The 22,777-nt window shown below is 59.4% G+C and overlaps 1 protein-coding gene across 3 annotated transcripts in view; it reads right to left on the reverse strand.

Moving 5' to 3' along the window:
• Window positions 1-22,777, reverse strand: part of SHANK1 (SH3 and multiple ankyrin repeat domains 1) — a 46,493-nt gene that overhangs the window by 8,740 nt on the left and 14,976 nt on the right. Inside the window, exons 12-23 of one of the 3 annotated variants that reach the window (XM_036012616.1) lie at window positions 22,506-22,699; window positions 19,072-19,185; window positions 18,823-18,898; window positions 18,413-18,439; window positions 10,688-10,770; window positions 10,354-10,478; window positions 9,725-9,860; window positions 9,371-9,451; window positions 8,805-8,828; window positions 8,587-8,655; window positions 8,073-8,191; window positions 1,166-1,262 (exon numbers count right to left, since the gene is read on the reverse strand). In XM_036012616.1, coding sequence (XP_035868509.1) covers window positions 1,166-1,262; window positions 8,073-8,191; window positions 8,587-8,655; window positions 8,805-8,828; window positions 9,371-9,451; window positions 9,725-9,860; window positions 10,354-10,478; window positions 10,688-10,770; window positions 18,413-18,439; window positions 18,823-18,898; window positions 19,072-19,185; window positions 22,506-22,699 — 1,145 coding nt within the window. The remainder of the gene's footprint in view (window positions 1-1,165; window positions 1,263-8,072; window positions 8,192-8,586; window positions 8,656-8,804; window positions 8,829-9,370; window positions 9,452-9,724; window positions 9,861-10,353; window positions 10,479-10,687; window positions 10,771-18,412; window positions 18,440-18,822; window positions 18,899-19,071; window positions 19,186-22,505; window positions 22,700-22,777) is intronic. The other 2 variants (XM_036012617.1, XM_028530223.2) reach the window with 2 other exon arrangements.

A 22,777-nucleotide genomic window follows, 5' to 3' on the forward strand; every position in this document is an offset into this window, starting at 1 on the left:
TATTAGGTCAATGATGAGATACAGGTAGACCTCACAGATGCAAGACACACGCTGGTAGACTGCAGACACTGGAAGCTGAGGAAAACTGGACCCAATTAGCAACGCCACTCATAGTCTAAGACTGGAGGAGTGAAGTCCTTTGCCTGCTTATCAAATGTCAGGGCTCTGTCTCTGACCCCCTTCTCAAGTCTCCGGCTACTCTCTCGCTTGACTGAAGTCTCGGCTTCATTCACTGCCTCTCTGCTGGAGACTCCCACCTCTGCCTCCAGCCGAATCCTCTCCCAAGCTCCAGGCTCCTATAGCTAAATGCCACCTCCACTTAATGTCTCACTGGCATCTCAGACCCAGCAGACCCCGCATGGACCCCACTCCTGATCTCATCCCACCCCTGGTCTCCCCTATCTTATAGCAAATGGCAGCTCAGCTCTACCTCAGGGCCTTTGCACTGGCTGCTTCTGCTGCCTGGAATGCCTTACCTCTGGAGATCACCATGGCTCCCTGCTCCATCCCCAAGTTTTGGCCCAAACCTGCCCCTTCCAGCACTTGCGATCTCGCTTATCCTACTTTACTTTTTCTATTTTTCCATAGCACTTCACACATTGAACATCCTATATACTTCCTTGTTTTCTTTTTAAATCTTTATAACATGTCGCCTGTCTTCCCTTCATGCAAGCTCCATGAGAGCTGGACCCTTTATGGCCTATTCTGGTCACTGACATACCCCCTCCAGTCTAATCTGGCATACAATGGTGCTCAATAAGCATTTGTAGAATGGATGGATGGATGGATGGATGGATGGACGGGCGGATGAATGAATGAATGGAGTCAAGTATAAGACAGACAGAAGGGTCTGCGGTGGGAGCAACTCAAATGCATTTGGGCAGGGGCAATAATCTCTCCATTCTCCAGATGCAGAGCCCTAGACCCAGAGAAGTAAAGCCATTTGCCCCAGGCCACACAGCTGGGATGGATAAGAGACAGGATTCAAAGCCAGGTTTGCCCAGCAGCAAAGCCTGAGCTCTCTGCCCAGCTTCATGGAGCTGTGGTCACACAGGGAAGCAGAAAGGACATTTTCAGGCCCCTTTGTTCCTGCTGTGAACAGTCACCTTCCCAGCCTCCCCTTTCCCCGCCGTCAGCCCTGACACCCACCCTTCGGGCGACATACCGATGGACTTTTGCCGGAGCATAAGCCCAGGTCCTGGAGGCAGGTAAGAAGGACGGTCATAACTTGGCTGCGAGCGGTGGTGGGGATCGAAGTTCGACTTTGGGGTGGCAGTCAGAGAGGGGAGAGAAAAGACAGCAGAGGGAGAACAGTCAGGGTGGGAAGACTCGAGCCTTCCGTACATGGCCATCACCCATCCCTTCTCCCAGCTTTTGCAGGCAGGGAGAGGGTTCCGGAGTGGGTGGAAGGGGATTCTGGCAGAAGGAAAGGTTTCTGAGTCTGGACAGTGGGGAAAAAGGAAGGAAAAGGAAGATTTTTCAGTTGTCCTGGCTGGCTCTGCGTCCCATGCTGTCATTCCTCTGGGTACCTGTCTCCACTCCCCGTGTGACTGCCCAGGCCCGAGTCACCACCATCACCTGCCTGGATGGCCATGGTAGACTCTTCCCTTGTCTCCCTGCGGCCACCCTTTTCCTCCCCACACCCCCACACCCCCCACACAGGGTCAGACGGAACTTTTCAAAAAGTGATTCAGGTCATGCTACTGGCCTGCTTCAAATCCAACAGTCACATCCTGCATCAGTCAGAAAGGGATCTGAATTCCCGGCGCTGGTCTTTGCGCCCCTCTGCTGCTGCAGACACTGCTAGCACCAGCCCCCAGGTCCCCTTGACCAGGGTGCTGTGCCCACCCCCAGCTGCGGTGTCATCTGCCCTTTGCTCTGAAGAGTCACCCACCCCCAGAGGAGTGGATGTGCCCAAGCTGTCACATGCCCCCACTCCTGGGGGCCACCTGCAGCCAATGACTGACTAGCATGGAGGTCCACGGCATGATCGACCCCCGAGTGCAATTCATACTGCAGAGCTCTCCAAGGGACCAGGCTGAAGGTGGGCTCCGGCAGGGACCAGGTCTGCTGTCCTCTGCAGCCCATTGGGCCTCCCTTACTCCACTACAGGTTCCCCATGGTTGGCGGGAGACCCATACTCAGTTACCCTTTATGATCTAGCCACCCCCCCACACTTTCCTGCTCACTCTGGTTGCACCGTGGCCCCCTTGCCCCACTCCCCCCAGGCCCTGAGGTTCGTCTGTGCTTTAGAAGACTCGCAAGTCCCGGATCTCCTCTCAGCAACGGTTCCCTCGTCATCGTCACGGGTCCTCTCCATCTTTTAAGTTCTCCGCTCCACTGTCCCCTCCCAGCCACGGTCTACTGCATGTCCCTCATCCTGTCTTCTTCCTGGCTCTTTCCTCCATCTGAGATGATCTCCTTTACTGGCTTATTGTCTGTCTCCCAGCCTAGAATGTCAGCTCCCTGAAGGCACTGCATATCATCCCAGGTAAGATGGGGTACTGTCTCGAGAGCCCATGGTCCTTTTAGGGGAAATGTTTTAATTTCTTTTAAAATCAGAAAGGGGAAAATATAATCAATCTGGATAATATTCATCTTTGTACCAACATAGTCATAAAATAGAGATTTCTTTTTTTTACTTTTTTTTTTTTAAAGGAGGTCGGGGCTCACGAAGGCAAAACTGCTCAAGACCCATGGAAGTCATAGGTAACTGCTTCAGGATGGTGGCTTTGTGGGTGTTGTCTGCTGGGTCCTCAGTCCCTACACAAGGCCTGATGCTCTATAAGCTCCTGTCAAATGAACAAGAGACTCAGAAGGAGCCCTGGCTGGTGTGGCTCAGTGGATTGAGAGCTGGCCTGGGAACCAAAGGGTCCCAGGTTGGATTCCCAGTCAGGGCACAGGCCTGGGTTGCAGACCAGGTCCCCAGTAGGGGGAGCTCGAGAGGCAACCACACATTGATGTTTCTCTCCCTCTCTCCCTTCCCTTCTCCTCTCTCTAAAAAGAAATAAATCTTCATAAAAAGAGAAACTCAGAAAGAGCCAATGTCAGACATTGCTATTTGGAGGTTTCTCTTATATTCAGAGGTACCCCATTCTACACAATCCCCCCGGAATGTAAATATTCTAAGGGAAGTGACTTTGATGGATGGGTTCACTCCTACGCCCTCAGAGCCCAGCAGCAGGTGAGCACCCCAGCAGGCCAGCACACAGCAGGCGATCAATAAATGTTTGTAGAATGAAGGACTGATTGGGAGTGATACAAGCTCATGATGAGATGGGGGAGCACTCTGAAGGCGAACCCCAGTCCTATTCATCTGAACATCCCTATGGACCAGCAGCTGGTCGGCCCCGAGAAGGCGTCTCCTGAAGACATGCCCATTTTGGCTGGTCTCCCCCATTCTGATCTTCCCTGAGCAGAATTCTCAGCCTCCCAGCTCTTCTGGAGTTTGCTGCATGCCTTTCTCACACATCCTCTTTAAGCCATTTCTCCATAAGCCCCAGCTGAACAACCAAACCTGCTTGGTTTTCCATCCTGTCCTGCAGCTCATGATGACCTGTGAGGTATCAGGGAGCCGAACCCCGCAAAAGAGGGGAGATTGGGTGGTGATGCAGAGGCAGGGAGAGACAGAGAGGGGGTGGGGAGGGGGGAGGGAGGGAGGGAGGGAAGGAAAGTGAAGGGAGCCACTTCCCTGCAAGCCCCTTCACCAGCTAGCTTACACAGAAGTCCTCACTGAATCCTCAGACTTGTGAGTTAGGGTTGGTTACACTCACTCTGGCGACAGTGAAAGAGGCTGGGGATCAGAGGAGAAGCGTAGTGACCTAGGTCAGCCAGTAAGAGGAGGTTACATAGCTCTTGTAGGAAGCATCCTGGAGTGACTAGAAAATGCTAAAGGTAAGTAAGAGGGAAGAAGAAGGGTCACGAAGGGCAGAGAAAAGGGCCGTGACCTGTCAGAAAGGATGCAGGGACCACTGAGGGGCAGAAGCAGGCTGGGAGGACACGGAGTACAGTCCATTCAACCCTGGGGGAGGAAAGGCGAGGGGGTGGCTGGGAGGAGGGAAGGAAGGTGAGGGACGCATCCGCTAAGGGCCCTGCGGATGGGTGGGGGGTCTGAGTGTCAAGGGAGGGCTCCGAGAGACAGGAGAGGGGTCAGAGAGATAGAGGAGTCCCAGCGACGGGGGAAGAGCGCCCCTAACGGAAGAAGGCGCAGAGTGGAGAGAGGGGCAAGAGATTTACAGACGGACAGAGGGACACATCGAATTGGAAGGGAGGGATCAACTAATGGGTTAGCTTGACGTCATAAGGCGTCAGAGTGGCAGAGGAGATGTCAGACTAACAGAGGATCCATAAGTGATTCTGAGGAAGTGAACTGACCACCTGAGGAGCGGATTGACTCAAGGTGGGACAGGCTGACCGTCAACAAACGCGTAGCACCCGCTCCCGTGCCTATCAGGCCGCCAATCAGGGCGCCAGGTGCACCTGACGTCACCAGCTGCTGAGCAGACTCCTCCCCAGTGGGTGGTCCGGAGGTCCAGCTTCCCGCTGTGCCACCTCGTAGGCAGTCTGTGGGTCTGGTGCCTCATTGACAGAGTACGAGCCCTGGCGCTGAACACTGGCTGGAAGCTGACCATGGGCTGGGAAATTCGCACCACGGAGACAGCCCCCGAAAGGGGTCCGGGGAGAGAGAAAGGAATGGGAGACAGATGGAGAGACAGACATAGACAAAGAGAGAGATGGGAGAAAGAGAGAGATGAGGGAGAAATGAGACAGACATTCAGGTCCAGAGGGAGGAGAGACAGATTGAGGGACAGGAGAGGAAATGAAACAGCGATGGGAAGGAAGAAGGACGCGGTGAGGCGGGAAAGTCAGCCCTGAGAGACCCTGCAATGGAGAGGGCTGAAGCTCTCCCTGGGGTGAGACAGAGGCAGAGAGTGCAACCAGGAAGCTGTGATAAAAATAATCGGAGGGAGAAACCGAGTCCAGAGAAAGGCTGAAACCCGCACTGGCACAAAGATGGTGGGTGGGGGGAGAGAGGATGGGCAGGGGCCCCCCTGGCATGTGGGGCCAGAGTCAGTGACCAGGTAGCAGAGACATTAGTCCAGAAGACAAAGCCACACAGACCAGAGGGCAGATGGTTGGACAGCAAAGCCCGGGAGGAGACAGAACCCAAGAAGCACCCTGACCCACAGTGGACTGGCCAGGGGTCTGTGTCCCCACCGTTGGTCCTAGGGGGTCTTCCCTAGCCCCACAGGTTTTATGCAGAGGTGTGTCTTTTAGGGAGGGCCGAAACCTCCCAGTTCTTAAGTTTAGGCCAGTGGCATTTGTACGATATTCTGCTCTAGCTCACTCCTGGGCACATCTGATAAGAGAGGCCTCGGGGCCACAATGGGTCCCCACCCTGCCCACTCTCTTGCCCCCTCCGGTCTAGGGCAGAGGGGTGCGAGAGGGAGACTGAAGAGGGGATGGAAACCGAAACAGATGGGAAATGGGGACACAGAGGACAAGGCCACACACCGAGAGAGAGGCTGCAGAGAGGACACGCAGAAATGTCAGGCAGGGGCCCCTGCAGTGGTGCAGGGTGAGGAAGATCGGGACAGGCCGGTGGGAAGGGAAAGACAGAGCCCCAACAGCAGAGGAGGGCTTGTGGAAGGCACAGAGATAGGCCCCAAGAGTGGGGAGAGAAGAAAAAGGGAGGTCCCGTGGGGGAAATGACCACTGCACCCCGAGGGAAGGGAGGCCTCAAGGAAGACCTCAGGGGGAGTGGGGGCAGGCAGGCAGCTGCTGTTATTGTTGGCCAGTGTTTGGGCCCAGCCAAGGGTGTCTTTGGAGCTCAGAGGGCGAATTCTGTGAGAGCCGGATCTTTTTATGCAGAGAGGGGCTCACACCCTGGCTGCCTGGCACTTCATGGGGGCTCCAGACAGTCACTGAAGAAATGCTCTAATCTGTTATAGGAGACTCCGCACTGAGCCAGCTAGGGTCCCTGGGGTGCAAGAGTCACAATGGGGTCTCCAGTCTTGTTATTTTTCGGCCGAGGTGCTCACCATCTGTCAGGAACTTGCTGTACTTAGGAAGTGATCTCATTTATTCTTTGGAAGAACCAGCAGGACCGGTGTTTGTCCCATTTTACAGAACAGGAAACCGAGGTGCAGAGAAATTAAGTAGCATGGTCCAAGGAAGCTAAAGGAAGTCGGGATTTGGGGGCAGGTCTGCCTGGTTCTATGTGAATCACCCATGTGGTGATTCTTACCCTGACCTTGGTGGGCAGGTAGGCACAGAAGATGACCCTTAGAGCTCCAAAGACCTCCAATTCCTTGAGCAGCCAAGGGCAGGCGTGGAGTGAGAATCTACTGCACGCAGGGCACTCTGCCAAGCCCTGAGAAGGGACCAGGGACCCTCTGCCTCTAAAAATGAAGGAAGTTCTCGTAGTTCGGGTACAAAACGTCCCACCTGCATTGGGTTCTTGTAAAAGTACCAGATTCTCCAGAGTAGGCTGTGCACTTGGACGGGAGAGAAATTACATCTTTATTTCCACTACCCTACAACTAAAATGCAACATTTCCTCAATTAAAAATGTAGGTCACACACCATGGTGGTGTCGGCAAGACCTGCAACTACATCCCCGACAGAAGTCACAGATATTTCCATATCTCATCGCCGTGCTTGTGATTGCTCAAAATAGTATTTTATGCTCCTTCTGTCTTGGAAATTAGAGTCGTTAAGATCCACCACCAGCTCCTGCTGGCTAATGTGACGAACGGGAACTGGCGTTCCTGTATCATACATTTGCTTTTTAAAAAAAATTTTGATAACTGTATTTCAATGTAATTGGCTCATTTTGTTAGCTTAGGTTTTTTTTTTTAATTTTCTTTCTTCCTTTTCTTTTTAAAAGATTTTATTTATTTATTTTCAAAGAGAGGGGAAGGGAAGGAGAAAGAGAGGGAGAGAAATATCAATGTGTGGTTGCCTCTCACATGGCTCCCACTGGGGACCTGGCCCGCAACCCAAGCATGTGCCCTGACTGGGAATTGAACCGGTGACCCTTTGGTTTGCAGCCTGCACTCAATCCACTGAGCTACACCTACATAGTGCTGAGCGTAATTCTCAGCACTATGCTGGCCCATCAAAGAGGTCCACAGCCCCCACCCCCAGGAGCCCAAGAACCTAGTTTTAGAGTAAATGGTCCCTTGGCCACCAGATGGAGGGGATGGGCTGTGTGAGGAGGGGTTCAGAGGCCAAGGTCAGAGAGCAGGGCCTTCGCAGAGAAGAAGGAAGTGCTCAGAGAGAGGTGGAGCTGAGTGTGACCACTGGAGGGTGGAGGGCAGAGCTGGGGGAGGAGGTGTCCCAATGAAGGGACACAGATCAATGGGGACGACAGCCAGAGAGGGGCCAGCAGGGCCTCACCAGAAGGACCACGGCTGAGGCTGGACTGTGGATCCAGCGGCCTGACTTTCCGGGTTGAAATTCTCTGAGCCTCAGTTTCCCCTCTGTGAGTGGGCTACCATGCGTACCTCACAGGGTGATGCTAAGGCATGAATGACGTGACTCGCGTGAAACACACTGTCTAAAATACTATCAACACTCGATATAGTTGGCTCTGTCATAGGGTAAAGCAGGCAGGGCCCAGACAAAGATCATGATTAATATTGCAGTAACTACCACTTGTTGAGCAGTCATTAGTATGTGCTGGGCCCATGCCAGGGATCTCTGTCCTGACACTGGCTTACTGTCCCTGGGACCTTTGAGGTGGGACAGACATGGATGGAGAGGGGGCAAGCATGAGGTGCAGGAATGGAGAGTGGAGTGGGGAACGAGAGAGAGAGAGAGGGAGAGAGAGAGAGGTGGGTCTGGGGAGGTGGTGAGAACGAGGAAGAAGAGGAGGGGCAGAGAGGAAAGGAGGCCCTAGAGTGGGGAGAAAGAAGGGGATCCCAGCGAGAGGGGTACCCGCAGGACTGGCGTTAAATACGGGAGCTCAGGGAGTATTTGCAAGCAACGGTACGGAGGCTCCAGCTCACTGTGTGCACCCCTCGAGTTTCCGTCCCCCAAGACCCCAGTCCCCAGCCCGGGCTGCCTACCTCAGTGGCAAAGAAACCCTTGGGCCGGTGTTTTCCCAGGGACGCGAGGCCACCGGGCCCGGGACTCTCGCTCGCGCTGATGGTCTGCTGAGCTGCGGCCAGAATTTCATCCAGTTTGTCTAGGGGGAGTCAGAAGAGGGGTGGAGACACAGCGCAAGGAAGGTTGCTTTGGCCTCAGAGACAGAGATGCCGGGAGCCCGCATAGCAGCTTGTGAGAACCAGGAAAGGACACCCTTGTCTCCACCCCGGGGGGGGGGGGGGGGGGGGGGGACAGGCAGCCCTGCTGGAGACGCAGCGTCCAGCCCAGTAGGCAGGACCCAGCGATGGGCAGGGTGGGGGGGCCGAACAGGACAGCCATCATGGGAGGTGGGAACTCAGGCCTGAGGGCTGGGGCGGGGCCGGGTATGAGGGTGGTCAGCGGCAGGAAGAGTGACAGAGTGGACAGCACCGCCCACTGCGCCGGGTCAGGGGCCCTGGGCTGCCCGGGGGAGACTGCCGGGGTGGGTCATCTTACTGAGCGCCATCTGATACACGGTCCGCTTTTTCTCCATGCTGGGCACTGGTGCCGGCTGCTGCTCGTACTCTGTGGGCAAAGGAGGCTGCTGTAGCCCGGGGGCGTGGCCAGCGGGCGTGCGCAGCGCGAGTGGGGCAGTGAGGGGCCGGGGCGGGGAGGGGCGAGTCCGCCGGCGGGGTCGGGACGGGGGCCCTCCCGCCAGTCCTGTGCCCACTCACCACTCTTCTTCTTCCAGGGGGAGACTAGCCCGGGGGAGAGGCAGCAGAGGAGCCAAGAGTTAGGACTTCAGGGGGAGGCGAGGGGCCCCCTGTCTGGAACGCCCACCTCCCGCGGGGCCCCGGGGTGGGGACTGCCGGCTGCCTGACCCGCCCCTTTGGGCCGATGCCCGATGCCGGACCCCCCAGGTCCGCTGGGTCTGAAGCCAGGGGGCTGGCTTTCCTTTCTGTTAGTGGGGGTGGGGGCAACTGGTGGGGGGTGGTGAAGAAGGGGCGGGATAGGTAGAGAGGGGCTAGAAAGGAAACAGACCCTCAGAAAGGGACACAGACCCGGAGAGACGCCAACAACGAAACAAATACAAGAGGACAGAGGCAAGTCTCGACTTTCAGACAGACGCCCCTTCCCAGCCACACACAGGCAGGCCAGAGACAGTCTGGCCCACGGACTGGGGACAGGAGGAGGACGAGGACCCCTGGTCACTAACGACACTAACAAGCCCGAGGGTGGTGCCGCCCCCTCTGCCCCTTCCCCTCTCAGCACCTGGGCCCCAGCAGCCCCACAGGCTCACCCATCTCCTCCAGCTCTGAGGTCATGGACTTGGAACGCAGGGAGATGGCTGGGGGTGGGAGCCGCTTAGCCTGCTGGGGTGCTGAAGAGGGGATGGTGGGGGGTCAGGCATCAGTACCACAGCGGGGAGAGCCCCGAGACCCCCCTCCAACACCACCACAGTGCTTCCAGAGCTCAGAAAACAGCCGCCACCAGTATGACGGGCTCTCCCTGCCTCCGTTTCTCCTCAGAAGGGCCCCAGACGAGCAACCTCGAGGAAGGGAAGGCCAGCGGTGGGGTGGTGGGACGCTCTGAGGGTCTCAGTCTGGTGGCAGTGGTGGCACGCCAGGCCTGGACAAACGGTAGGGGGGATCACCTTTCTTATGGACGGCCTCATCCATGTCCGGGTGCCTGGTGACCATCACCACCTTGACCATCAGCGTGTTGCCGCCTTGGCGGATCATGTTCACCACCTGCCGGTGGCCGACCTTCACCACGTTCTGCCCATTCACCTGTGGCACAGACACCCCCTAGTCACACCTGGGAGGGGGTGGTGCTTCCCGCTTCAGAGTCCCTCCTGCCCTCAGCCCCTCCCCACCCGTCTGTCTTCCTTCTCAAGGCTCCAAGTCTCGGTTCCTGTAGCTCTCCGGGCCTCAGGGCTGTGGCAGGGGCTGGGCCCACCCTGCTCACCCCCTCTCTCCCTCTGTGCCCCCCTCAAAGAGGGAGACAGAGAGAGAGAGAGAACGTGCAATTGTCAGGGGACAGCTCTGTCGTATTTTGAGACACTTCAGAAAGGCCTCGGGATTAAATCCATGAAGAAAGCAGAGGCTGGGAAGCCTGGGGCTGAAGGAGGATCTGTGCTGGGGCAGCCAGATCCTGGTGTGGGTCACAAGGGGCCTTTGCATTTGTCACCAGGGGCCCAGGGAAGAGAGGGGTGCCTGTGGCAGGTGGGCCGGCGGCTGGGGCTGGGAGAGGCACCTGGCGCCCGGCGGCAGTGAGACTCACCTCGATGAGGAAGTCGCCCATGCGCAGTCCCGCGCGCCATGCCACGCCACCCTCGTCCACCGACTCCAGATACTGCAGCGCCGGGAAGGCCGGGGTGGGGGTGAACTCCTCGATGGGGGTCTGCGCTGCAGATGGGAGGAGCCGGCGGGGTCGGAGGGGAGGGGGTGGAGAGGCCGAGCAGGGGATGGGGCTCAGACCCAAGTCACGGAGGCCTCACCGTAGCTGAGGGACCAGCACCCTGGGGTTGGGGTGGTAGGTGGGCTGGGGTCCCCTTCCCTGCCCATCCCCCTGGGTCGGAGAGCCACTCTTCCATCCCCTCCCGGCCGACACTCACCCTTGGCCCCCCGGAGCACGAACCCAAACCCCTCACTGTCCTTCTTCTGCAGTAGAACTGTCTTCTCCTTAATGATGTAATCGCTGGGGGGGGGGCGGGGAGGGAAGGGAGGGGTGGGGGTGGGGCGGGTGGAGAAGGGATCATGAGACTCTGAGATTCGGAGCCAGGCCCCACGGGCAGCCCGCGCCCCTGCTCCTGGACCATTCACGGCACCGAGGATCTCCCTCTCCCACTCCGGGAGTGAGCGTCTGCTGGCGGCACCTCTGACAGGCCTCCCCCGCAGAGCTCGGAGCGCCTGCTCTCCCACTCACTCTTTCCTCATTCATCCATCCGAGCATCCATCCACCCATCCATTCAGCAGGCAGCGACCCAGCCCACTGTGCAGCAGGCGTGGATGAAGGGACGGGCAGGCACACCGCCGGATCACCAGACAGCCTGGCCTGGCTCAAGCCCCTGCTCGCCACTTCTGGTCTGCGACCTTGAGCCCGCCCGTGGCTTTAACCTTTTGGGTCTCAGTTTCCTCATCTATAATAGTAGGCTCCCCGTGACAGGTTGCTGTGGCAGCAAAGTGCAGATAGTATTCAGCACAGCGCCCGGCACATCACATGCGCTCGAGAGAAGTCCTTCGCGGTCTCCGGTCGAGTTTTGAAGTCAAGAGCACGTGTGTGCTTCGCTGATACCCCTCCTGACTCTGACTATATATACACTACAGCAGTACCTCCCCAGGTCCCCAAGCATATTGTAACATTGCTTATTCGGCACTGCCCAATATGGTGGCCACTAGCTGCATGTGGCTATTTATACACAAATTAATTAAAAATTAAATCGAGCCCTGGCTGGTGTGGCTCAGTGGACTGGGCATGGGCCTGCAAACCAAAGAGTCGCTGGTTCGATTCCCAGTCAGGGCACATGCCTGGGTTGCGTGCCAGATCCCCAGTAGGGGGTGCATGAGAGGCAACCACACCTCGATGTTTCTATCCTTCTTTTTCTCCCTCCCTTCCCCTCTCTCTAAAAATAAATAAATAAAATCTTAAAAAATCATGAAATTGAAAAAATTCAGCCCCTCAGTCTCACTAGCTACACTTCAAAGTGCCCAGTGGCCATGAGAGGCTCCTGGGTACCACGCTGGACAGTGCAGACACACAACCTTCCATCGCTGAGGAAAGTTCTGGAGGACAACGCTGACTTCTGTATTCCCTGGTACATCTCAAATGTATCTCCTCGTTCAGTGGGCAGATTCTAGTCAAACTCAAACTGCCAGTGACTGTGGGGATGGTTCTCAGTAAGGCCACAGAGGCCTGCTCCCACACCCAGGAAACACTCAGCTGTGTTCCGTGCATCTCCATACCCACCTGGGCTCGCTCAGATGCGGCCCCCAAACCTCGACGTCACTGCCGTGTACCTCAACATCACACACCTTTTCCACTGCAGGCACCCCAGTATACGACAGGCATAGCCGGACTCCAACCCCACCCCCTTCAGAACATGCGAGAACTCCAGGGTAAGCACAGCCCATGGCTGGCTGCGCCCCAGCACCCTGCAGTTACTATGTCTGAGGCCCATCCAGCGCACACGCAGACCCCCTCGGCATATTCCTCTTACCTCCACCGGCCCCAACACACGCCAATAATAGCGCGCCTGCTCCTCACGCACTCCAATTACCTACCCCCACAGATTTGGCAAAACAGCCCTCCACGAATACTCCAGTATATTTCAGTCACAGCCCCACACGTCCCAGTATGCTGCAATGATGACTCCCCCTCACTCTGATCTCAGTATATTCCCGCAGCACGCCCGCCCCCTGAACACGTCCCAGTACACTCTGTGTTCCGGCAACCACCCCTGCCCAGCCACACAGGCACCCTGCACACGCCCATGACACCCCACGACTTCCACGGTTAAACCCATACATCCGGCAGACCCTAGCGGCAGCGTTCTGCTCCTGCGCAGGCGCACCGTCCCTGGCCCCACAGACCCCCTTGTTGTAAGTCTGGGGCTCGGCAGCACACGTGTGTACACGTGTGTACACGGAGACTCTCCCCTGCGACTGCCCTTACTCAAGGTTCACCATGGTCCCACAAACGTGAGCACACCATACCTGTTTCGTCTTCCTTTATACTCAGCCCAGGGATCAGCTACCTTTGCAGCTGGGTGGAGTGGGTTGGGGAAGAGGAGGAGGGAGGGGTTGAAAGGAGTGAGGGAGGGGAGGGAATGGGTTGGGGTGGGGGGAGGGAGGCCCAGAAGGCTGGAACAGTGAGTGGACAGGGCCAGCAGAAACTGGTTGGGAGGTCAGGGCTGCCAGCTCTCGACCATGCACTGGGCCCCACCTTTGTCTCCACTGCACACCCTGACAGGTTCCTCCTGTCCTTGCTACCCCATATCCCTTCCAGGCCTCCAGGGTGTCCCAAGGGGCCGGCAGTACCCTTCAGCTCTCCTTAATTCCTCATCTGCAGCCAGTTTGCCCTCTTTCGTGCATGCCACAAACCCCTAGTGTCCCCACGCCTTCCCCCGGCCCTGGAATCTCTCCTTTGTGCCCCACGTTATCCTGACACTCCATACATGAGCCTTCCCCAAACACCCCAATACTCCAACACAATTCAAGAAACGCCCATAGCCATCACAAGCCGAGAAGCAGCACTCACTATGTGCGAGGCAGTACTTGAAACCCTCCCAGCTAAATAACTCCCAGCCTCTGTCTGAGGGAGGCGTGAGTACGGACTGCTTCCACTTCACAAGTCGGGAAACAGAGGCGCGGACAGGGGGGCAATGTGCCTGAGGTCGCAGGGTGAACAAGGCTCTCCGACAGCCCCCAGGGAAACACCTGGGCAACTGCAGTGGCGACACCCTGCGGCCTCCACGGCACCCAAACAAACACCTCAGGCACATGTCCACCACCTCACCTGTCCCTGCACCTCACCACAAACACCTCAGGCACACCTGCCCCAAGTCCACCGCCGCGAGTGCCCCTCCGAAGCCCGTCCCCGGCTATGCCGACGGCATGACAACAATGGGAAACAGGCACTGAACCACAGCCGAAGGCTGGCCAGGGGTCCCAAGCATTTTACATTTATTCCTTTAGTCCTCAAGAAACAGCCCCAAGGGGTGGGGTTTGGGGCTGGCAGCCCACTCTTCCCATTTTATGGATGAAGAAACTGAGGCACAGAGAGATAACCTGCTCAAAGCCACACCGGCTAGAATAGTGTCAAAGCCAAGAGTGGAATCCTTCACTGCCAACCCATGTACCCCAACAATGTCCAAACACCCCAAATCATCACAGCACCCCACTTCCCTTCTCCCTCGAGCGTCCCTGACACATACGTGTTTCTCCCTCTTCTCACTCCTGTGACTTTCTCACCCAGCCCCCTGCTCGACTGGTGTCTCCCTCATCCCACGACATCACCCTTGAACTTCCAACCGCACTCTGGCCCCCATAGCTTTCTGCGACTGCATGCTCCCTTCCCCTCATGCCGGTGGGTCCCCTTCCCCTCTCTGCACCTTGCTCCCAGCTCCTCCGTGTCTCCTCCATGCCGCCTGGAAGCTTCCCTTGCCCTGACCACCATCGGCCCTCACTTCCCAAGGCCCTCATCACACCCATGGAGCCACCCCTCCGCCTCCCATGTTGCTCTTGCAGGCACACCCCCACCCCCCTTCCCAAAGTCTCTTCCTGTGACCTCTCCTTCCTCTCAGGCCCCTGGTGCCCTTCCTGGCCTTCATCCCACCCACTCCCCCCCTGCCCACACCTCTGCATGAATCCCACTGTGTTCCCCTAGGCCACCCTGGGCTCCTCTCAGACTCACTGGTTCCCCCCCCCCCCCACTATCTGTGGAAGCCTCCTCTGTACCCTCAGCTCACTCCATCACACACCTTTCCACCTCCTGTTACTTGCAGCTGCATTTCCTGTGCATTTCCTGCACTTTCTGTCTACATTGCCTGTGCGCCCCCCCAACCCCCCCGAAATCTCCCTTGCTTTCCCTGCATGCCCTCCTTACCCCATTGCTCCGCACACTCCCTGCACCCTCCCTGCTCCGGTGCCTCTACTTCGGTATGCCCCACTCTTTCCCGTTCCGTTCCCATCCTGACACCCTCCCCCAGACCCTCTAACCCCACCCCCTGCTTCAGCCTTGCTACCCACGCAGCAGCACCCCATTCACCACGGGAGCGGCACCGCTGCGCTGCTGACTACCTGCCCTGCAGGAGCACACACAATACTCGCCCCAGGCTGGCCCTTGTTCCCTGGATCCCACACGCGGAGACTGCAGCAGCGTCCACTCCCCCCACCCCCACCCTGAAGGTCCCTCTCACACGCCCAGGCTCCCACGGCCCGGAGCCTGCGGCTGCACATGGCACCCCCTCCGGGACTCGGCCCCTCCCTGTGTACCCATCTCCGCGGGCAGCTCCATGGCTGGCACAGAGGCCCCCATACAGGGAAGCTGGCCCCCTCCCATGCTGAGAAGTGGTACACACAGCAGATGCAGCTCCCCATGCAGAAGCTCAGCCATGGCTCGGCACACGTGCCCCTCACAGGCACAGACCCCTGGGGGCAGGGAGAGGAGCACACGGGGCAGGGACACACGGAGGGACTGATGGGGGGGGGCTGTGGGGGAGGGGACAGGCCTGGCCTGGGAGGGTGGGTGTGGGGAAACAGCCGCAGTGCCTGGGACAGACACACACACACACACACACCGTCCCCAGACAGCCTCTCGATGGCTCCAAGTCACACACAGAGACAGACGCTGTCACAGAGACACACAGATGGACACAGCTGGGGGGTGGGCTGGGAGCCCACCCTCTCCCCATCCTTCTCTCTCGCTCCGTCTCTCCCTCTCTCACACACACAGCTGCAGGCAGTCACACACACGCACGCACACTGACACAGCCACACTGACACACGCACAGCCGCTCAGTGACACGCAGCGGAAAAAGCGGAGGGGAGAGGAGGCTGGGCGGGATGCGTGTGTGATGGTGGGGGGGCAGACTGTGAATGGGAGAGAGGGGTATGAATGGGGGGACCCGCCGACTCCTCGAAGGGGTGTGGGGATGCGGGGATCAGTGGGACCGAGGCCTGGGGTGTAGGCGCCTGAGGGACAGCCACGGTGGCTCCCCAAGGGGAGGGCTCCCCAGGGTGGGGGCGCTCAGGGCGGCAGGGAGGGCAAATGGGCTCCAAACCCTAATGCGGGGTCCGTTGGTGGGCCTCGCAGAGGAGAAGGTTTTGGAGGAAGAGCTGAGGGGGGCCTGGAAGGGCCTGTGAGGGGGTGGAGGACAGATTCCCGGGCTGGGAGGGGTACTGAGGAAGCGCGGCCCAAGGGAAGGGATGAAGGAAGGATTGAGAAGAGGGGCCCGATAGGCGTTCAGCGTTCAGAGAAGGTTAGGGGAGAGGGCTGGAGGAGCGGGGCGGCCTGGGGGATGAGGAGGAGCCCCAGAGGTGAGGGATCAGCGGCGGGGGTAGGGTCGTCACAGCGGGCCGGGGCCTCCAGGCCGGGCCGCGGGGGAAAGGGGCGGCGCGCTCCGTTACCTGTAGATGTACCAGACGCTGCGCCGCCGGGGCCCCAGGGCCGGCCAGCTGGAGGAGAGCGCGGGGGGCGGCTGCGGCAGGGAGCCCCCAGTGGGGCCGCCCCCGAGACCCCCGCCGCCGCCGACCGCAGACAAAGCCATCGCCGCCGCGGCCCCGGCCCGGGTCCCGGTGCCGGCCGCCCCCGCCGCCGCCGCCGCGTCCCCGTCCCCGCTCGGCCGAACCCCCGTGTCCGGGCCCCCAGGCCCCGCCTCATGCTGACCCGCACCGGGAGGGGGGAGGGGGAGGGGGCGCGCACCCTCCCGCGGGAGGGAGGGCAGGGCCGGGGGCTCACATGCCGGGGGGCGCGGGGGCGCGGGGCGCGGGGTCGGGCCGCCGCTGGAGCGCAAGGACCGCGGCCGGCGCGGGCTTCAGCACCGCGGACAGCTCCGGAGGCGGGCAGTCGGCGCGAGGCTTAACCCCTTGGCGTCCTGCGCCGGGCGGCGGAGGGGGCCGGGCAAGGGGGAGGGGGCCGGGAGGGGAACGCGGGGGCCCCCTTGGCGGGAGAAGGGGGAGGGGCGAGGCGCGGGGGGAGGAGAAGGGGAGGCACTTCCGGTCTGGGCCCCCCCTTAACCCCCTCCCCCCTCCAGGGCCCTCCCGCGCAGGTGCAGAGCGAGGGAGAGCGGGAGAGGGACGCACACCACACAAGATGCCTCGAAACCTCGTGCGGGAATGCGCGGACCGAGCCCCACTTCCAGGGCAGGGACATCAAGGTGAGAGAGGCCCCAGGAGGGGACACACAGCCCCCCAACACAGACCGACATACAAAGCACCCCAACACAATCTGGAAGGGCCAGAAAGGGAAGGCCAGGGCATTCAGATTGGGCCCCAAGGCAGAGAGGCACCCTCCCTCCTAAGAACCCCAGGCAGAGGGGCATACACACGCTACACCACACTGGACACCCACAGGAGAGGAGCGAGGGAGGCATGGATGTGGGGGGGAGGGGGATGGGGGTGTGCAAGGGGCAAACCACAGGACACAGAAGGGCTCGGGCAGAGCAGGGGCCAGGCAGGAGCGCCTCAGACACACCGCAGACTGGCAGCACATCCCAGTGGGCGAGGGCCATGGAGAAGGAGGGGGGATACACACTGGACAGGACAGACCTGAGGGCCAGAGGGACCACCCCCATCCAGCCGCAGGTCGATCAAGTGACCCCAAGACCAAGGCCAAGGAGACACGCTCAGAGAGACATGGACAGAGACGAGAGGGAAGCAGAGGCTGACGGGGCGACTCGGGGGGGAGGAACCTGGATACTCACCCGCTGCCCAGAGCCGGAGACGTGCCAGGCGGACACGCACAATGGTCAAGCGCCTCGGACACGTGGGGCTCGGGGCAGCACCCCAGCCCCACCCCCTCTGCCCGGGTGTCATTGGTCTTCCTCCCCGCCCCAGCGGGTCCCCACTGGCCAGAACACAGACACGTAGGTTTGGACACATTTAATGGAAGGATGCCACGAACAAGGAGACCCTTCCCTGGGTGACGGGGGGGCGGGGGGTGGGGAGCAGCAGGGGAGGGTGTCATCCCGGATGCCCAGTTATGACCACCCCTCCCCCACAGCCTTGCCCTTCCGGAAGCCCACCTCCTGGAGTCCTCCCTTCTCAGGCGGGGGGCCCTCCCCCAGCCACTGCAGGTCCTGAATTCCAGCTCAGTCAGACAGATGCAAATGCATGCACACAGTTGTATGGGCTCGTGTGCACCAACAGGGACATGCAGAGAGAGGGACAGGTGTGTGTGGAGACCCACCTGTCCCTACGTGGTAAGCAGACACACCGCCATCTCTAGAAACACTTGCCCTCATTCTCAGACACACAGATTCAGGGACACAGGGATGTGCGGGGACAGCTGCACCATTAGCCACAGTCCTGCAGCCACCAATGACAGCCACAGAGGCACCCGTCTCTACGGAGCAGGCCAGGCCCTCAGGCCCTCAGAGCCTAGGGCTCTGCATCTAGGGGCCTCCAGTCACGCATGCATATGGACATGGGTCATGTGCACCTACAGAGACACGCGGGCAAGAGCACACTCAAGAAAACAGGACAAGGGCACTCGCCTGTGCAAGCCGTTCACACACAGGGAGCTTCAGCTCTGGTCGTGCACGCGCACACACCCATATGCCTGCAGGCACCCCTTCCTTCCCATTCCTGACCCCGTGCCCGCCCGTCCCCTCCCGTCTCACCTCCCTGGGCCAATCCCATCCATCAAGCTTCAGAAGCAAGTCAGCCAGCAGCCAGGGAGGGGAAAGGTGTCAGTGTGCCCCTCTCCCCGCCCCCACCCGCCTGGCCTGGCCTGGCGCTGCCCACACCTGGTGCGAGGCGTGGGATGGGTACACTTCCACTGCACGTGACCTCCAGCCAGCCACACACGTGAGAGCCCCAGGCCCCCAGGCATTCCCCTCCCCCACCCAGCCCCACCAACCCCACTGGTTTTCGGCCACCCCAGAGCTAAGCAGTCTCCCTGGCTGCCAAGGCAGGGTGGGCATTGGGCTGTGTGGTGGGAAGCTAACGCTGCCTTCCCCCACCCCTGGTCAAACTTCAGAGGAAGAGGTGAGATGGGAAGGGGGGTCCCCAAGGGGGTGAGGACATTTACCTTGGGGCATCAAAGCTGTCGTAGGAGCCCACGGTATAATGCCGGAAGAGTCTCTTTGCCTTGTCACTGCGGCTTTCTGCAGGGGGACAAGGGACCACCTTGGGTCCTCACTCCGAAACCACGAGCCCACCCCCAGTGCCCCTGGCCCACGCCTTCCCAGTCTCCTCCCAGCCCCATCAGGAAGGGGATGGGAAAGGACATGGGTGAGTACCCAAGGGTAAATCGGACACATTGGGGCAGAGGCGTTACCTTGCTTTCCCTCCTGGGACCGGTTTGCCACCTCTTCCAGGCAGTCAGAGGGGAACCAACCGACGCGACCTTTCACTTGGCCTTCCCAGAAGCCTCCTTCCCCGATGCTAAGCACTGGGTGGGCGGGGAGCAGGAACAGAGAAACATTTCTACGTTTCCATGCTGCTCCTGCCCCCAACACACCATGCACCACCTTTCCGTAATTCCTGCACCTGGCGCAGGTCCCGGCCGCAGGGCGTCCTTAACGAACGTCCCAGGAAGGGGCGAGGCCGTGGTTGGCGGGGGAGAAGCAAATCATGTCACTCTTGCATTCTAGCTTTCCGGATCCAGTGAGGACAGCCAGAGGCAGTGGGGAAGAGGGATGTGTCCAATGGCACTGCCTCACAGGTTAGGGACCCGTCCTTGATGGGCTCTCATCTCCCTTGGTGACGGGTTTCAGTTTGGTTGTTCTGTGATTTCTCTCAACCCTCTCAGGCAGCCCCACCGCTGCCCTGCCACCTCTGGCAGTCTCCTTGCTGCTTAATCTTTTGTCATTTGCTCCCAGGCCCGTCCCTCCTCCACCTCTCTTTGCTTCCCCAGGCTCTAGAAGGGAAGAGATTAGAATCACCTCTTTCCTTCTCTCCACCACGCATAACTGCAGGGCCCATCCCGCCGGCCCCACCTCTGAAACCATCAATCAGCCCACGTTCAGTGGTAGCCTGTGACATGCCCCGTGCCGCCGAGCTGGGCGGTGACGTTCAGAGATGGACGACAGGGACCGCTCACGTCTACCCAGCTCTTGCTCCGGACCAGAACCCTTAGAGGGGCTGCTGTTACTGTCCCCACTCTACTACTGATGGGGAAATGGGGGTGTGGAGATCCCAGGTCACTTGCTCAAGGTTACATGGCGTGTAATAACCAGAGGCTGGATTCGAACGCAGCTCTGTGCATTTCGAGAGTGAACGCTTATAGTCGCTAAGGTTGCTCTCTCTGTTCAAGCGCCTTGTTTGACACAGTCCTCCTTCCCTCCCTCCAGCATTTTCGTGGCTCTGTCCACACTCAGCCCCTCACACACCTCCCTCCCTCAACCCTCACGCCCACCCTGATAGCTAACAACTGACTTCCCACTTCAGAGATGAAGCCGCTAAAGCTAGAGCCCAGAAGTCCCTTGCCCAGAGATGCCTCAAGTCACACTAGGATTTGAGTCAGGGCCATCCGATGCTTTTCTCTGCACCAGCCGCCTGCCTGGAGAGGGTCTGGGAGGTGAGATCAATAGATGTTCAAGGTCACAGAAGAGCAGGAGACGGGTGGCAAGGAGTCTGGGCTCTCGGCTGGCTCTGCCCTGCCTGGCTGGGTGGCCTGGGGATTGATCCTTCACTCACTGAACAGTCAGGGGTAGGAGCTGTCGAACACCATGAACATGGTTCTTGCCCTCACGGAGCTGCCACATTGGTGCCCGTGGGAGGTGTGAGTCTACAGGTGACCTCATGATTGGAAATTGAGGGCAGCACTCAAGAGAAAAAGGGTATCTGGAAACAGGACATCCAGAGGGGAACATGTAAGTGGGAAGGCCGGCAGAGACCGACCAGGGAGGCATTCAGGTAGACGTGACCTACAGGCCGAGACCCGAAGGATCCTTGGACTGGAGGACACAATGACAGGGAGCAAAGGTCGTCCAGGCAGAAACAACAGCATGTGCGAAGCACTTTATGTGAGAAAGGACTTGGGGCATTTGAAGAATAAGAGAAGGGTATGGTCCTTGTTGTGGGTGAGGGGAAAGTGGCTGGAGATGAGGTGGGTGGGTGGGTGGGTGAGTGGGGGGTGGGGGAGGCCTTGTAGGTCAAGCTCAGGCACTGGGCTAGGATCCTGAGAGCAGAGGGAGCTCTGCTACCTCTCGAGATGTGGGGACACCTGGTGACATCGTGCAGGTGGGCACGCTTGGGGGCAACAGAGTGTCTTTTCAATGAAAGGGACGGGCATTAAAAAGAGTGGTGTCTCCTCTCCTTGTGCAGCAGTTTTGGGCTTGAAGTTCAGAATGGCACATGGGAGATACTGTCCAAAGCCCTCCCTCTGCCTGCCCAGGAGGTCCCTCACCCCTGCCTCAGTTTCCCTTTCTTCTTTCTCACCCTCCCAATCACAAACCCCCACCCCCAACACACACACTGTCCGTCTGTCTGTCTGTCTGTCTCTCCTCTGCAGGCACTGCTGTGGCCCCCACCACTAGCCCTGGCATTTGGCCCTTCATTCATTCATTCATTCATTCGTTCATTCAGCGGACATGTCTTGAGGCCTCCTGTGCATTCTGCTGTGAAACTGGGCCCCTGGGACCCGGAGACCAATGTCTCGGGACCTCACCTCCAGGAACTGAGGCTACGGGCAGACAGACCGCCACACAAAGGCACCTGTACAACCCGCCAGGTGCTCTGATCCCTGACCCCACTCCAACACGGTCTTCGCTGTGCTTTGTCACGGCGGCTCTCTTCAAGGGGGCATGGGGATGACCCTGGGCCCTCACTGTGGGAGGACCCTCCCAGCTTCCCTGGGCGATGGCCAGGGGCCTCCTCTAAGTGCCTGTAGTGGGGGAGAGGCGCTTTGATAACGTTGGCTGTGCTCACTCTGTGCAAAGAGCTGTTCTGCTGTTCTAAGTGCTTTGCGTGAGAGGATTCCTTCAGCCCTCAGCAGGGCCCCATTTTGTAGATGAGGACCCTGGGGCCCAGAGAAGTCCCTTGCCTGAGGAGGGGAAGGCAGGATTCGAACCCCAGCTGTCTGGCTCTCAGCCCCTATACTGCTCAGCTCCTCCATAGCCTAGAGCTGGGCAGAGACTGGCTCTCCCAAAGCAGGCTGACTACGCCCACGACAGCCCATTTCCTGTCTCCAAAGCACCATTCCATCCAAGAGCACAAGTCACCAGCCCTGCAAGTCTGCCCGTGGGGGCTACTGGCACCATTTTCCAGATGAAGAAAGGGAAACCAGAGAGAGGCGAATGCCCACAACGACACTCTCTGTTTGGGGAGCCCTGGGCGTGGACCCAGTTTCACTCACATGGCCCATCCCCTCTCAGCGGAGCCCCGCCCCCAACTTAGGCCCCGCCCCCTTCCTCAGACCCGGAACCTGGCGGAGGCAGGAGGTGAAGGCAGGCTGCATGGCCTCACACTCCCCGTAGGGCAGCAGGAAACACTGCTGGCTGCAGCCGGGGACCGGGGACCGGGGCAAGGGGCGTCACCTGCCTGAGGCTATAATCCTTCAACTGTGCGACAGGGCCTGGAAGCCCTGCTGCAGGGGGGGGGGGTCGTGAGTGAGTAGAAACCATGCCTGGAGGGGTCCCACCGCTGCCTGCTGGCATCATCTCAGTTACACTTCACGCTCCTCTGGGCAGACGGGGCATTTCAGGGCTGGCTCTCAGAGGCCTCCAGAGTGCGCGGAACATTCTAGAACTGTGGCTCTGACTGCCTTACCTTTGATCTTCTCGCCTTTGCTCAGGGAGATCTCCCCCTCGGCTTGAGCCTGGTAGGACTTCACGGCCATGAAGGAGCGTCCAGGCACCGCTGAGTAAAGCTTCCTGCGCCTCCCGCGGCTGCCCAGGGAGCCCCCGGGCCCCCCTGAGCCCCCGGTGCCCCCGGTGGGCCCTTCCCGGGGCGTCCCACTGGAGCTGCGTACACAGAGGGTGTGAGAGGCAGGGCAGAGTGGAGGGAGGGGGCACCTCTGGGGGAACAGGGGTCCTTGGAGG

The sequence above is a fragment of the Phyllostomus discolor genome, chromosome 12 (genome assembly GCF_004126475.2).
Source record: "Phyllostomus discolor isolate MPI-MPIP mPhyDis1 chromosome 12, mPhyDis1.pri.v3, whole genome shotgun sequence".
In the NCBI taxonomy this organism is placed as follows: domain Eukaryota; kingdom Metazoa; phylum Chordata; class Mammalia; order Chiroptera; family Phyllostomidae; genus Phyllostomus; species Phyllostomus discolor.